The sequence below is a fragment of the Pagrus major genome, chromosome 12, assembly GCF_040436345.1.
Source record: "Pagrus major chromosome 12, Pma_NU_1.0".
Classification (NCBI taxonomy): domain Eukaryota; kingdom Metazoa; phylum Chordata; class Actinopteri; order Spariformes; family Sparidae; genus Pagrus; species Pagrus major.
In genome coordinates, this window is record NC_133226.1 from 27305291 (window position 1) to 27321729 (window position 16439).

The 16439-nt window shown below is 38.6% G+C and overlaps 1 protein-coding gene across 1 annotated transcript; it reads right to left on the reverse strand.

Annotated features, from left to right (window-relative positions):
* Positions 1-2277: 2277 nt before the first annotated feature.
* Positions 2278-14865, reverse strand: wdr41 (WD repeat domain 41). The gene is made up of 13 exons (XM_073478724.1): positions 14510-14865; positions 11807-11922; positions 10435-10483; positions 10216-10344; positions 10047-10109; positions 7095-7206; positions 6905-6967; positions 6724-6828; positions 4872-5056; positions 4664-4785; positions 3935-4020; positions 2689-2822; positions 2278-2606 (listed from the first exon to the last, which is right to left on the reverse strand). The coding sequence occupies exons 1-13, from the start codon at positions 14555-14557 to the stop codon at positions 2466-2468; spliced, it is 1353 nt and encodes a 450-aa protein (XP_073334825.1). The 5' UTR covers positions 14558-14865; the 3' UTR covers positions 2278-2465.
* Between the last annotated feature and the right edge of the window lie 1574 nt (positions 14866-16439).

Genomic DNA, 16439 nt, shown 5'->3' on the forward strand with positions numbered 1-16439 from the left:
TTTTTTAATTCAGGCAATTTTTTTTGTCAAGTGAAACTGAAGGAAAAAGAAGACTTTCTGACTTCAGAAGTCCTTGAACCTCATAAGAATCAAACCCACAATCTCTGAAACTCTTACAAGCTGAGCCACTTGTTCAAAACTTCCTCCAGAACTTGGTCCAGCATCCTGAGAACTTCTGATCAGCCTTTTATTGTTTTTAAATTCAGACAAATGTTTGTTTTCTGTGAAGTGAAACCAAAGGGAAAAAAAGAATTTCCGAACATTTCCGAAAATTTCCGAAGAATCCCGAAAATTTCCCAAAAATCTAAATTTCTTTTGTCAAGTGAAACAGAAGGGAAAAAAAGACTTTCTGACTTCAGAAGTCCTTGAACCTCATAAGAATCAAACCCACAATCTCTGAAACTCTTACAAGCTGTCCGAACATTTCCGAAGCATTTCCGAGGGGGGAAATTATGAAGTTTTTTTTTTTAATTCAGGCAATTTTTTTTTGTCAAGTGAAACTAAAGGAAAAAGATGAATTTCCGAAGATTTCCGAAGAATCCCGAAAATTTTGAAGCATTTTCGAGGCGGGAAATTATGAAGTTCTTTTTTAATTCAGACAATTTTTTTTTTGTCAAATGAAACTAAAGGAAAAAGACTTTCTGACTCCAGAAGTCCTTGAACCTCATAAGAATCAAACCCACAATCTCTGAAACTCTTACAAGCTGAGCCACTTGTTCAGAACTTCCTCCAGAACTTGGTCCAGCATCCTGAGAACTTCTGATCAGCCTTTTGTTTTTAAATTCAGACAAATTTGTTGTTTGTGGAGTGAAACCAAAGGAAAAAGAAGAATTTCCGAAGATTCCCGAGGATTCCCAAGGATTTCGGAAAATTTCGGAAAATTTCGGAAAAATTCGGAAAAATTCCGGAAAATTTCCGAAAATTTCTGAAGATTTCCGAAGAATCCCGAAAATTTCCAAAGAATCCTTAAAATTTCCGGAAAATCTCTGAAAACTCCGAAGCCTGTCCAAGGGGGGGAATTTATGAAGATTTTTTTTTTTTAATTCAGGCAATTTTTTGTTTTTGTCAAGTGAAACTAAAGGAAAAAGAAGAATTTCCGACTTCAGAAGTCCTTGAACCTCATAAGAATCAAACCCACAATCTCTTGAAACTCCAAGTAATCCTCTTACAAGCTGACCCACTTGTTCATGTGGTGTTCTGTTTCTCAGAGGTTTTCACTGTGTCCTTCAGTAACCTGACCTTCAAGCCTCACAAGGATTGAACCAACATCCTCAGAACTTCTGATCAGCCTGCTAAGACACTGAGCTATTTGATCTGACTAAATTCCAGTGTAATTCTTACATTTTTGACTTTTACTTTTGGAAAACAGACTTCAGTCTCAAAAGTTTGAGCGAGGATCCTAAAAATCTACGAGTAGAGCTTTAACATCCTGAGCAACTTCATCAAGGACTCCTCCAAATGTTTCTTCACATGTAATTTTTTTTTCATGCATGAAACGGAGTAAAGAAAAAGTCTGAATTTATTTTATTTTTTTATAATTCCAGAGATTTTCTTTGTAGTTGTGTGTGAAACCGAGCAGAAAAACAAAATATTTATTCAATCCTCTGAATTTTAAGGTCCAACACCAAGAATAAAGAGTGAAAAGCTTTCAAAATGACAAGGTCTTTGTCTCTTTCTCATTGGCTCAAAGAGGACTTTTCCCAGGGTTAAAAGGTTGAAGCTTCTATCCTCTGATATCTGTCACATTTTTAAACTTTCATTGTGGATAAGGATGCAGGGTTGGGGAAAAAACTGAAATTTGAGAAAAAGTTAAGGGGAAATGTTAGAAAAAGTTGAGGAAAAAAAGCCAAAATTTTGAGAAAAGGTTAAGGGAAAAAGTCAGAAATTTGAGAAAAAGTTAAGGGAAAAAAATCTTAATTTTGAGAAAAAATAAAAGGAAAAAGTCAGAATTTTGAGAAAAAGTCCAGGGGAAAAATCAATTTTGAGAAAAAGTTGAGGGAAAAACTCAGAAATTTGAGAAAAAATTCAGGGAAAAAAATCTTAATTTTGAGAAAAAGTTCAGGGAAAAACTCAGTATTTTGAGAAAAAGTTCAGGGGAAAAATCAATTTTGAGAAAAAGTTCAGGGGAAAAACTTAGAAATTTGAGAAAAAGTTCAGGGAAAAACTCAGAAATTTGAGGAAAAAGTTCAGGGAAAAAAATCAATTTTGAGAAAAAGTTGAGGGCAAAAAATCAGAAATTTGAGAAAAAGTTTGAAATAAAGCTTATACTGCAAGTAGTTTCTGAGATGAGGTATTTTTATTTTATGAGTTTTTAAAACTTAAGTTAATACTTTGTTTCAACGAAGAGACAAACAACCATCACATTATCATTCGATACAAACAACAGTCCTTACAGTAAATCATCAGTAACATCGACTAACATCACACCTCTGCTCGTTTTAAGGCAGCGATTCAGGGGTTAAAGGTCAGAGTCCTCCGTTCTCCTCCAGCTTTTGGAAAAGTGCCAGGCTGCGCAGGTGAGACTGCCTCTCTCCGTTCTTCCACAGGATCAGCAGGTGATCCGCCGAACAAGTGACCAAACCGTTCTCCCCGAAGCTCACAAACATCTGACACACGAGCAAAAGAGATCGTTAAAACACTGCTGTGATACCATGAAGTAGAAGAGCCTGTACGATCATGAAGTCTTACCTGAACTGCCCCAGAGTGTCCGATCAGATCACCCGTCAGCTCCAGCATCCTGATGTTCGGGACGTCCATGACCTTCTTTGACGGAGGACCAGTCTGTTTGTTTGACCGACTGAAAGTCCACATCCCGAAGAACCCTGGTGGACACAGACAGGAGACTCAGACAGGCTGCAGCTAATGGCCATTTTCATTTTCAATGACTTTCTCTGTTAATCCATCAGTAGTTTGATCCAGAAATGTTGATCAGTGTTTCCCAAAGCTAAAGACGCCGTCCTCAAATGTCTCGTTGTCAACCCAAAGATACTCAGTTTACTATCGTAGTGGAAAGAAACCAGAAAATATTCACATTTAACAAGCTGAAATCAGGGAATTAAAACATTTTTTTCATGTGTGTAAATGAAAAATTAAAAAAATTCAGAAGAATTTTTTTTTTAAATGTGTAAAATCGAGCGAAAATAAAATTTTCCTTAAAACGAACTTTCAAGGTAAAAACGTGTGAAGAAATTAGTTTTCTCCTGTAATCTTTTTTCACTCGGTTTCACACATGAAAAAAACAAAAAAAATTATCTGAAAAGTGATTTCTCAACATGGTTGAACAATGTTCTCCTAGTATTTTTTTCACTCCTGAAAAAAAGTTTTCCGCTCGGTTTTATACATGAATAAACAACCAAAAAATGATTCTCCTGGACTAAGATATGTTCGTCTTCCGCTCTACCATCATCCTTCAGAAACTAATAAATTAAATTCTCAGATTCACTCATGAATACCAGACAGGCTGATCATCTTCCTTTCTATAAAACGAAACACGGCCAGCACCTCTCAGATATCACGGAGTACCAATATGGAATTCTCTAGGACACGTTGTTAAGAGACATGAAACAAACAAATTAATAAATAATTGGTCTTTGGTGATGATCAGCAGGTGAGGGTACTCACAGCGAGAATCAAAGTCAGCTCGTCACACAGACACACACTCTGTAGACCAGCTCTCTTAATCTGAGCCTCCCTGAGTGCTGCTGCAGCTCATCGTCCACATCTGGACTGCATTACTGCACCTCTACACCCTCACATCAACTACACACAACAGCTGAGTGCAGGTGATTCTCACAAAGCCTTTGAACTTCCTGATTCACACTTATGGATCTGATCTATCACTGGGAACGTAATCCAGTTTCCTTGATGTATGTAGCTACGTCCCATCAGCAGAGTGACATTTAAGATCAGGCCTGAAACTGTGTTTGTGTCTCACCTGCAGAGGCGGGTTCAGCAGGTAGCGGCAGGTCCTGGATCTCCCACATCCTCACGCTGCCATCTTCAGAGCAGGACATGAGCTCACTGAAACACAGACAGCGTCACACAAAGAGACGCTGTAATGATCAGGAGACAGATATGGTCCTGGTGAAAATATGCAATGTTCCCAGTCTGAATTTAAATATAGTGAAAGCAGAGGGCCGAGTTAAATGAGGAGGTTTTGAGGAGCTTCACTCAAACATGCTGATGTGTTCTTGACATTTTTAGTTTTTAGTCTCTAGTAAAGAAGAAGAGCGGTGGCGCCCTCATGTGGATGACAAATGAAGTGCATGCTTGTTGCAATGATCAGCCTGGAACAGTGGTTCCCAACCTGAGGGGCATCAAGATGGTTAACAGAAGAGAAAAACAGACGACGAACTAATTTAATGTTTGTGTGAACCTAAGGTATATTTTAATAACAGGGAAACAATCTGTCTTTGGTTGAAGTGGTCACAGTCGAGGCTTGCAGCCAAAAGGGCAAAAGGCCAAAAAGATTGTGAATCACTGGTCTAAACTACCGTCATCATTTACAATTTTGTGTTTGGCCACAGATCGTTCATAGAAGCAAACTGGGCAAATAAAACATTCATCCAAAGAGAAAACTAATTATCTGAAGTAAGTCATTCCCAACCCCGATTTTCTGTCACACTTTGGAGAAGTTAGAGGCAGGAAGTGTCTGATATCTTACCTGTCAGACAACAGCATGGTGTGTAAGACATTCGAGTCATGAGCGACCTTCCTGTAGGCGACCACCATCTTGCTCAGAACGCTGTACACATACAGACCGCTGCCCACCGCCGCGAGGATCAGCTTCAAAACACACAAACATTATGGATCAAACTCAAAGCAACATACAAATAATTCTTCATGATACACACTCATCTGGTCCTCCTCACCTTCCCATTGGTGGTCAGATGCTGAATGGACATCTCGCTGGGTTTGGGAGCGGCCAATCGTATTTCAGCCTGAGCGCAGGCTTGTGACTCCTCCCACAGGATGTGCTCATAGGCCAGGATGTTCCAATCGACGGCGTCCCACAAGATCAGCTCGCCAGCATGGGAGCCGCTGGCGAAGATCCCGTCTGAGGAACACATGGTGAAAATGAACGTGTGATTTCTCGGGCTTCATTTATGCCGAATTTCAGCAGCCACACAAAGACAATTACAAAAAGTCTTATGTCTCGGCAGGATTTGTCAACACTTGTCCATGCATTTATCTCCTGCAGACTCAACTACTGTAACGGTGTCTTTACAGGACTCTAAAAAAAACCTCAGACGGCTGCAGATGATTCAGAACGCTGCTGCTCGAGTCCTAACAAGAACCAAAAAAGTAGATCACATAAAAGTTGTCAGGTCTTTACACTGGCTTCCTGTCCGTCAAAGAGTAGACTTCAAAATCCTGCTGTTGGTTTATAAAGCACTGAACCATCCAGACCTCTGAGGTCGTCAGGTTCAGGTCTGCTTTCAGTCCCTAGAGTCAAAACTAAACAGGAAGCAGCGTTCAGTTATTATGAACCACATATCTGGAACAAACTCCCTGAAAACTGCAGGTCCGATCCAACTCTCACCTCTTTTAAATCAAGACTGAAGACCTTTCTGTTTGCCACTTTCTTTCACTGAAGTAATTTAAAGGCTCTGAACTACACTGTGACTTGTATTCTTTAGTCTTGTCTCTTTTAACCCTCTTCTATTTGAGCCTATTTTCCAATTTTTTTAAACTTGTTTTAATGTTTTGTTTCTTGATGTCTTCCTCATTGTCTTTTAATGTAATTTTTATGCCCCTGTAAAGCACTTTGAGTTGCCTTGTGTCTGAATTGTTCTATACAAATAAATGTCTGATTTCACTAAAACTATTTTCTTTATCACACATACACAGATTTTGTCACACAAACTGGCAACGACGCCTTGATCACTCCCAGATTTGTACTTCCTCCGTTACCTCTGTAACGGTTAGCAGTAACATTATTGACATTAATGTTACCGCTTAGTAGTATTTTTTGTCGATAAATGTGAGATGTTTGTGTCGTCTCTGCATCATCACGACCACAAATAAGGAAGTGAGGTTGGTCTAGTGACGTAGTCTAAACGTTTGAAGTAAAACAATGTGACTTTTAATGCAAATCATGTGGTCTAATCAATGAATTCATGCAAACAAAAGGTGGCATAGGAAAACAAAATAATTTGACAAAATAAAATTAATATAGGTATTTTTTTGGCGATCATTATGCAGAAATAATTATTATAATAATAATTCATATAGTAAAACGGTCAGATTGATTTAAAGTTTCCCCATCATAAGCAGTTATGTCTCAGGCTTTTATTGTGAAAGGTACAAAAATGGAAGGAGTCTGTCGCTGCAGTTGTAAGTGGAATAAAACAATAAAAGTCTGCCATCTTGGTTCAGACTACAAAACCTTGTATAATCATTTTATTATCTTCATGAGTAAAGGCAGAACTTAAAACCCTCGGCTACAATATTTACTGTCAGTCGACAAACCTAATTTGGATTTGGATTAACTTCCTTCACATTATGTTTTGGCTGCAGCTGGATATGCTGCAGTGTTTTGCACGGGGGGCTGCTATGATTGGTGAAACTTGCAGAAAAGTAGTGGTGATTGGAAAAAATTGCAGCCATGCAGAACCCACAGGGATTGGGTGAAAATGTATTAATTGTTTGTCACTACTTCCTGGAGGGACTGTTCGATATCTCAGAAACTGAATGCAGACACTTGTTTCCTGTCGGACTGACCGTTGACATTGATGAGAGCTCGAATCTGGTCCTGGTGGTCGGACAGACAGCGGATCTCAGCCACAGACAGAGAGGAATCAGTAGAGACCGTCAGCCTGAAGATCACTGCGAAGAAGACAAAATGTTTTCATCTATTTGCTCATGATATAAACTGATATCACCGAACATTAACGTCTCTTACCGATCTCTTTATCCATGGCAGCAGCGAGGCAGTTCTTGGGCAGCTCTATCAAAGCAGTTATTCCTGCAAAATGCCAACAAACACATCGACAACATTCATCAGTTTGTGTGCAAACAGCAGAGTCAGGGGGGAGCAGAGCTGGTGCAACAACCAGCACATGAGAGCTGCTTTATTGTGACAGTCTCCTCACCGGTGTCGCTGTGGTTCTGTTTGTGGCACTGCAGCTGGAAGTCTTTGTTCCACACACACAACTCTTCACCGCCGGAGAGCCACACACACAGACGCTCCAACACCAGCAAACACTGAGGAGACACACAGATGGGTCAGCGTGTGAGGAACATGTGTTAGTTTTCATTTGGACACACACACACACACACACACACACACACACACACACACACACACAGAGGAAATATCAGCGCAGAAAAGAAATCAAATCTAATTAAACTACAGGTGATGCAATTAACCTGAAACTATGATCAAGAGGAGATAATTACCATTTTTATCTTCCATCATGACTGGCACAAAAACCTTCAGTGTCAACATTTTAATCACTCTGTTTCATTTCTCGTCAACACAGTTAATTGAGTTTGAGCAGACGACTGCAATATCCAAGAAAATCCAACGTTAAGGACAAAGACGGACTCGATATTAGTATGAGATCACAGTTTCTTTCTAGACTACTTTCAATTTTTGATCTTTTAAAATTCTTAAAGGTATAAAGATTTGATTGCACGACGCACTTCAGACGTGTTCTCGTCAGGAAATAGTGAAGTATTTTTATTTTTTTATTAATGGCCAGCCTGGGCATGAGGACTGCTTGCCCCGGTCTCACAAATATATCTACTTAAAAAATTCTCATCAGTTCGATCATAATTAGATAAATCAATTTTTGTACATCGCCCAAAATCCCCATCACATCACCGCAGAGGGTTTTACAGTCTGTGCAGTGGACGACATCATCAGTCCTCAGACCCTCGATTCAAGTGAGGAAAAACAAATCTGCATGAAATGACAGGAACATGTACGGAAGCCCTGAGCGACAGGTGAGGCATTTTGTTTTTCTGGTGATTGTTTTTCTGATGTAAATTGTTTTCATCCTGTTTTTATAAGTACCTTATTTTTTTTTTGTGAAAAAAAACAGGGAAGGAAATTTTCAGGAGATTTTTTTTTCTTGTGGGAAGTGAAAAAAGGTTTTGGCAGGAGCAACAATTTTTTATAATAAGTCTCATTTTTCTGAGTGTTTGTTTTTTAACATACATCGACTGTGTTTACAGGTTATGTAACACTACTGTCACTTCTTTGTTTTGATGAGGAATGTTCCTTTTTTTCAATCTGTGAAAACACAAAAAAACAAATCAGGAGACTTTTTTTTTCCATCTGTGAAAACAAAATTTTGAAAATTTTCTCCTTAAATTTTTTTCCCACTCAATTTCCAGCGCGCACAAAAAAACCCCCTAAAACCAAAGAAATTTTATTTTCAAGGAGAATTTGTTTTTGTTTGTTTTTGTTTGGCCTCAGTGGTGATTTCGATTGATTTAAGTGGTAAAACTGTCAACTGAAGGTTTAATTATGAATGAGCTTGTACTGTAATTGCAATATTCAATAAACAGCATCCAATTCTAGACCATATATATGAATAATAACCATATTAATTTATACTGCCAAAATCAAGATGCATCGAAGGTACTTATTCTGTTGTGTATAACGATCCTGTTCTCTTAGCAGGTGTCCAAATGCTGTTTTACAAATAGTCTCCTGAGCACATGCACACATTCACCTAACTCACAGGTTTCCATTAATGCCGACTATGAGGAGCTCACCTGGAAATGGGGAGTGTTTGAATGAAAGATGCAGGGACACAAACTCTCCTCACATTATGTTTAATATGGCTGAGAGGATAAAGCTCCCCCTGCTGGAGCCTCCTGGTAACTACTACTGTTGGTGTTAACAGCACTTTGGACATAAAACATAAGAAAACACAAAAGGACTCTGTAACCATTATAACCATAAACTATGATGTAACATGAAAAGGCTCATACATCAGAATGAGGCCTTTAAATGTTCCTGCTTGATCTGACGTGTTGATAATCCACAATATTCCACTCACTGACGGCAGATTAGCACCAGTTATTACACATTCCTCCAAAAGGACAGTAATGGTTCATAACCTGTTAACACATAATGGATCTTGTGTTTAGTGTGCACGGAGAAATTAAAACTCCTCTGGAAGAAAACACGAATGCTTTAAGAGGTGGTGGTACACTCCAGCCTCTTGTGGTCAACATGAGTATTACAAAAACAAACTGTGAGTTTAAAAAAGCAAAAAATGTTTCTCCTGCCAAAACTTTTTATCCACTTTCCACAAGAAAAAAAAAATTATCATCCTGAAAAAAATATCCTCGATTTCACACATGAAAAAAAAAAAATTCTCCAGAAAAATCTCTATTTTAAGATAATTTTTTCCTGCATGTTTTCACAGTTAGAATTTTTTTTTAAGGAATTTCTAAAGATTATTCTGGCAAAACTTTTATTCCCACCAGTTCTCAAATCATAAACACAGGAGAGGAAACCGATTATCAGACTTCATCTCCAGAAAAACAAAATATCTTCACTTGCACCTCAGAGCTTCAATAAACATGTTTATTCATTCATAAATATCATTTTTACAGAGCTGTGCTGCCCAGAGTGGGGTCTGATTTGGCCTGCCAGATATTTCTACTGAAAATTTTTTATTAAAAATTTAATTTAAAAAACTCTTCTAATCTGAGAACAGCAGAGTTTCAGGAGTTTGCACCAGAAAGTTTGTCAATTAAAGGGACCTTTGAATCCCGGCACCATTTTGTGTGTAACAACGCAATAAAGTAGGTGTTGATCGGTTTTGGCCTTGCCATGAGAAGAACCTCCTCAAACACTCAAATTGTCTCATTCAGTATATATATATATATATATATATATATATATATATATATATATATATATATATATATATTTTTTTTTTTACAGTACTCTTGACAGGCTGAAAAAGACATGCATTTGATTCCCCTCTGTCCTCGTGCTGCGGTAGCCTTTATATTCATCTGACATGCAAACCTGCCGTTTATGTAACAGCGTACACCTGAGAAAGGAGCTCACGAATTACCTTTACAGAGGACTGAAGGTCTGAAATGGTCTGAACTCTGTTTCCTGTATCAGGGTCCCACAGCTGACAAATGAAGTTAAAGGAAATCAAGTTTGAATTCAAAACACAGCGATCACACACGATTGATTTAGTGCCGGTGTCTACATGTTTTCCTTTGATAAGAGGATACACTGAGACTTCGGTCTGAGGAGGCTGTGATGAGCGAGGTGTGCGATGTGAGTCCATTGTCACAGGTGAAGGTGGTCATGGCTGTTATCTGCTGAGAGTGGCCCCTCAGCTCCTGCAGCCTCTCCCCGGTCTAACAGTCAGGAAAATAAAAAGCAATTAGCTCCACTGTGTCGTCTGCAGTTTCACAAAGCTCTGAAATACTGAAGTTGAAATGTGTTACCTCAATATTCCACACCAGAACGAGGCCATCGTCTCCTGCTGAGGCACATCTGGAAAACAAGATGAACGCCATGAGTCGTTTCTTACATGTAGACTCGTACGCGACCAAGGTTCTGTTCAGACCTGATATCATCCGTCCTGAGTGATCCGATCACAGGACAGGTGTGACTGCCAGCAGGGAGCATTGAGGACACATTTGAGATCCAATCACTCAGACAACATTCAGCGATGGCTTGAGCCGCATGTGACCACATTCTCTTAGCAGTGTCTACTCTAATGTGTCCTGAGCCACGACGAAGAAGAAGAAGAAGAAGAAGAAGAAGAAGAAGAAGAAAACGAAGACAAAGAAGAGGAAGAGGAAGAAGACAAAAACAAAGACAAAGACGAAGAAGAAGAAGAAGCAGAAGAAGAAAACGAAGACGAAGAAGAGAAAGAGGAAGAAGAAAGAGGAAGAAGACAAAGACAAAGACGAAGAAGAAGAAGAAGTAGAAGAAGAAGAAGACGACACAGCCACAACAACAGACAGAATGCTGTCTGATTTCCATGTGGTTCACTGTAATGTAAATGACAGGTTTGGGCTCTCCTAACTTCCTCTTCTGTTTCTTGTTTCACGGAGGACTCTCACTTGTGATCGGATCACTCAGGATGGATAATAAAAACCCGTCTGAACAGCCTCCGAGATAATAATTATTTCCTGTAGCTCCATCTCCACCTGAGAGTTCTTTAGAAAAACATCTGTCCTGAGGCTTTCCACCTTCACTTGCCCTCTGACCCTCAACCATCTACAGCCCCTGTTCCCAAAATCAACAGACAGGATGAGCGGATAAAACAGAGAGATAAAAATGAGAAGAGAGGAACTGTCCAGGATACATTTTCGGACTTCAAAAGCAATCTGGAGAGAATTTTCTGGCCTTTGCCCCCAACTGTGGACCTGTGTGCGGAGAGGACGAGGCCCAGAGGAGGGGGTTATTACTGGAGGAGACCAGGCGTGAAGCGACCCCCACCTCCCGACACACACACACACATACACACACACTTAGTTGTGTTATAAATCCCAATCTGAGCACTTATGCAGACGCACTCTACCGTGCCAGCGTGCAGCATGCTTCCACAAAGCAGCGCAGAGAGGAGAGCAGGTGCAGAACGGCTCTGTGTGTGCGTGCATGTGTGTACGGACAGCATTAAAAGGCTTTAGCTGTACTGTACTGTGCACACACAATCACACAGCGGTGATGATTGGGCTCTTGTCATGCTCTGTAAGTTTTCCGTAGGTGAGGATCTCCTGTCAATCACAGAGGGATAGAGGCCAGCCAAGGGGAGAGAGGAGAGAGGTTAGAAAGAGAGAAGAAAAGGGGGGGTCGTGGTCTGCTTACCTGAAGTCATCAATCTGCACCAGAAATCGAACAATGTCAAAATGTCCTTTCAGCACCTGCAGCTCAGTGAACCAGTTTTTGGGCTGTTCCTCTCCGATGCACAACACGGGGCTTTTCTGCAGACACACGAGGGAAAGTGGTGAGACAAACAGGCCGAGACAGTGTGAAGTCTGAACTGTACTGAATGTAAGGGACTTGTCTTTTGTTTAACTGTTTCCATCCCTCCTCTAACCTCGCAGAGGATTTCATTTTCCAGGCTCAAAGAGGCTGAATTATTAGGGCAGCAACGAAACCGTTATTTTTATTGTTGATTATTTTCTCCATTAATCGATCAGTAGTTTGGTCGAAAAAGAAAATGGCGATCAGTGTTTCGTCCTCAAATGTCTTGTTGTGTCCTCAAACCAAGATATTCAGTTTTACTCTCACAGAGGAGGAAAGAAACCAGGAAATATTCACATTTAACAAGCTGGAATCAGAGAATTCTTACTTCTTTTGATTTTTTTATTAACTGAAATTGATTATCAAAATATTTGGAGATGAATTTAATAGTTGACAACTAACGTAATCGATTTATTTTGCAGCTCTTCAGCTGTCACCTGGATCAGCTACAAATTCTAAGCAATTTCTTCAATAAGTAGCTGGCTTCCTAAAAAAAATTGATTATCTGATTAACATAATTATATATGAAATGTGGTGGATGTTTTTCAGAATGAAACTATTTTAACAGCTGACATGATCGATATGTTTGATGTAAAATCAATCAGCTTTATTAGGAGTTAAAAGGACGGATACATTCATCATCAAGTTACTGAATAATAAACTAAATAACACGACGTCTGTGGCTAAATTCAAGATTTTTATTTTGATATATTTGATGAACAAAATATTGTAATTTGTAACAAGATATTTTTTGATGTATTAACGTCCATCTCTGATTGTCAGTTAATACTTTTTAAACAATTAATTTTTTACAGCGATAAACTGATTAATGTTTAATCATTAACGTTCCCAGTAACTAGTAACTTCAGCTCAGAGTCATAAAGCCCAACAGGATCTTCAGCTGCAGGATTCCCATAAATGTCTAAATATCCTGTCAGTAAAATGTTTATTTAGGATTTCCTCAGTGCTTTTGAAAATCTGTTTTTATTCTACTGGTTCAAAAAAAATCCTTCAGGACTCCCGAACATTTCTAAAACTCCTTCGTTCACTCCACTGTCAGATTATTTCATCTGAGAAAATCTGACTTTGTTTTGTTTTTTGTTTTTGAGATGTGTTGTTGTTTATGTTTGTTGTTTACTCCTTTTGTTGTTGACATGGTTCGATACTTTAATTGATTTTATTTGTGAAGCACTTTGTGACTTTGCTCTGTGAAAGGTGCTATATTAAATAAACTTTACTTACTTACTTTACATAAATGCAGTGTTGGGGTAACATGTTACAAAGGCGTTACAGTAATATATTTCTTTTAGTGCTAACGGAGTAATATAACGCGTTACTAATAATATTTCAGTAATATATTACTACAGGTTTGTCACGTAACACGAAGAGCTTATTGTTGTTTTTTTAAGAATCCATCCACACCAACATAAACATATTAATTATTTGTGTTTCGTCATGTTTGTTTGCAGTTTCTAATCATTTTCAGCACTTTTTCCTGTTTTATTTGTATTCTGTCATTTTGCTTCTTATCTCTTATCATCTTTATGTTCCCATCCGTTTACTCGCTCTGTGATTATGTTCGCTGTTTCTGGTTGTTATCACATTTTTTGCACCTATTCTGTTTTTTTTATTTGTGCTCTCGACATCATTGAACATCAGGGCTTCCCCTCAATGATTTTTTTGAGATTTTAAATAAAGGTTGAATGAATGAATCACATCATGAATTCCTTGTTCTGTGGACTAAAATAATAAGACGCATAGACACAGAGATGTTTGTCTTGTCGTGTCATTATAGAAGGAACAGGTCTGCTGTGTTTCATGTGACTGAGCCAACAATTCAAAATATTTGTTCCCGTCTGATAATATATCAGACTGTGATCCATTAATTTATCTAAACAGATCTCGGCTGTTTCAGTGTTCTTTAGAGGTTATTTGGGTATTTTGTTGAAAATATAGAGTAATACATTACTCTACACAGACAGTAATATTATAATATTGAAATGAAGGTAACTTATTATATGTAATATGTTGCATTTAGAAAGTAACTTACCCAACACTGCATAAATGTAAAGGAGTAAAAACTACAATATTTCCCTCTGAAATGTAGTGAAAAATACTGGTAGTACAAGTACCTCAATACTGCACTCCAGTGCAGTACTTGAGTAAATATACTTAGTTACTTCCATCACTGCTCGCCAGTCTTACAGATCTTTTGTTACAGACACGTGAAGCTTGTGGAGATCAGATCTTAACATTACACATCAGTTCAGACACGATCATCACTCATCACATCGAGATAAACAGAGTAAAAACACACATTAAACATAAAGCTGGTAAAGTAACGTGACAGCCAGTTCATGTTTCATGTCTTATTTCACGTGTTAACAAGTGTCTGTTCACTCTGAAAGTGTTGAAACTGGACTTAGTTGCCTTACAGGTTGTGAATTTTAATTTTGGTCACAGCTAGCTAACACTTTAACTGTTAGCTTCACTGAGGTAACGTTAGCTCCCGTTACATGTCTCACCTCCCGTTACATGTCTCACCTCGGCTGAGCCCTGAGCCTCCCGACCGCCGAGGATCCACCGGAGCATGACTTCTGTGTGAATGTATTAATCTGAAAACGAGCCGGGATCATAGCTAGCCTAGCCTAGCCTAGCATGAGCGTTAGCATAACAAACAAGCTAACGTCGCGGTGCTGCAGCGGCCGTAAACAGAAACAAGAGGCACTTCCGCTCGGTGAAATGTCGCTCTGACTATCGGCACTGTGAGAAGATGACACGCTTCGTGGTGTCGACCGGATAATTTCACTAAACGTCGCTGAATGTGACGTTAAAGCGGCAGTTTGTGAGCCAGCTGCGTGTTTAAAAGACGTGAATTTCACTGACGACCATAACAAACCGGTCATGTGACTCAAACTACGGAAGCTTTGGAGGGACGCGATTCACTCAGGCCGACAACATAAAGCGAAGCGAGCAGAGCTGCTGTTTGTTTTTTCTTTGTCACAGAGAGAAACAGTTCACGTGTTCACAAACAAACATGTGTTCACAAACAAACAATAAATACCAGGGGACGCATTCATTCACACGAATCACCTCAAAGCAGAACCACAGGAGTGTTTCTGGAGGGAGCAGCAGTCTGCAGCCCAGTTTCAGTTTCAACTGTAATAAATGAGGGTTTGATCTGTTAAATCTGGATCTGTGGAAATGACATTATGCTGAGAGAATGATTAGCTTTTACTGAAACATCAGGGACAATATTATCAATAATGAATCTATTAAAACCCTTTTGTTTTAGTGACAGAATAGATGAAGAAATCTTTCTGGGATCACAGAATAAACTATTTATTCTGATATCCTTTAAACTCAATAGGATAATGATGTACTGGATAATATCTGCCTGATTATAAATGAGACTTCTCTTATTGTATTAGTCAAAAGTTATAAGGTAAAGTCCTTTTCCCCCAAAGTAAAGGACAACATAAGGACCAGAGACAACATCACTTACCTTACTACTTTACTTGTGTGGTATTTTATTTTCTTATAATGTTTATAACCCAATCTTACCTGGTCTTCTGCTTTATCAGTATATAAACTCAACTTACACTTACAAGTATTTTCGCTAACATCAAAGTTAAAAGTCTGCACAATTATCACGTCTGGTTCGAAGGTGAAAACACATTTTTTTTACGTGTGCTGGTCAGTTTTGAGATATTTTGCTTCCATAACATTTCTTCTTCTAAACTAGTGAAAAGAAAATGTCATGTTTGTTTTAGTTCACACTTCTCCTCTGAATATTTATGGAAATGTGTGCATATTTAATTAGATACTTGTAATACAAAAAATACTTGTCTTAATGTAATGTAATGATCAATGGGGGGAGTTTTAACGAAGAGATCTATTAGTTAACATTTGTGTCCTCTTCACCATTTTCTGTCTAAAATGTCTGAATTTTAAAATGAGTTTTTTCTCAGAAGTCTCCACATCAGCAGCTCTTACAGACACCAAACTCTCTCAGCCTGATTTATAGAAGATTTTATTGCTAAAAACATGGAAAAAATGTTTTTATTTGTTTTATTTTTTTACGGCTGTTGACGGTATTTGCTGATTTATGGAGCGATGAAAACAGAAATCCAAAATTCCCTCTGTGAAAACATTTGACTCTAATATGTCGACAACAGGAGACAAGAACTTTGAACCTGAATTCATCCGATGTTCAGATTTCAGTTATGGACACTTGGTGCATGTTGTCTCGTTTCCATACTTAAACTTGCGTTTCATTATTAGCTGTGGGACGTTTCTATCTAACAGTGTTTCCCCTTAAAAGTCTGATTTCTGTCCACATCACTTGTTCATTGGACCACGATTGCGTTCAAAACCAGCTGTGATGTCACAAAAATCACTGAACATCAGTCTGCACAGTGAAGCTCAAACATCCAAAGTGAAATAACATCAAACAAAAGTCTTTTGTTTTTTT

Bases quoted from the DNA above. Each gene is read 5' to 3' on its own strand.
- wdr41 (XM_073478724.1), bottom strand. From the start codon at position 14,557: ATGCTCCGGTGGATCCTCGGCGGTCGGGAGGCTCAGGGCTCAGCCGAG. The intron at 7,207-10,046 runs GTAATTCGTGAG...GTGTCTCCTCAG, and splicing joins ACCTTCAGTCCTCTGTAAAG to TGTTTGCTGGTGTTGGAGCG. The intron at 6,968-7,094 runs GTGAGGAGACTG...GGCATTTTGCAG, and splicing joins ACAGAACCACAGCGACACCG to GAATAACTGCTTTGATAGAG.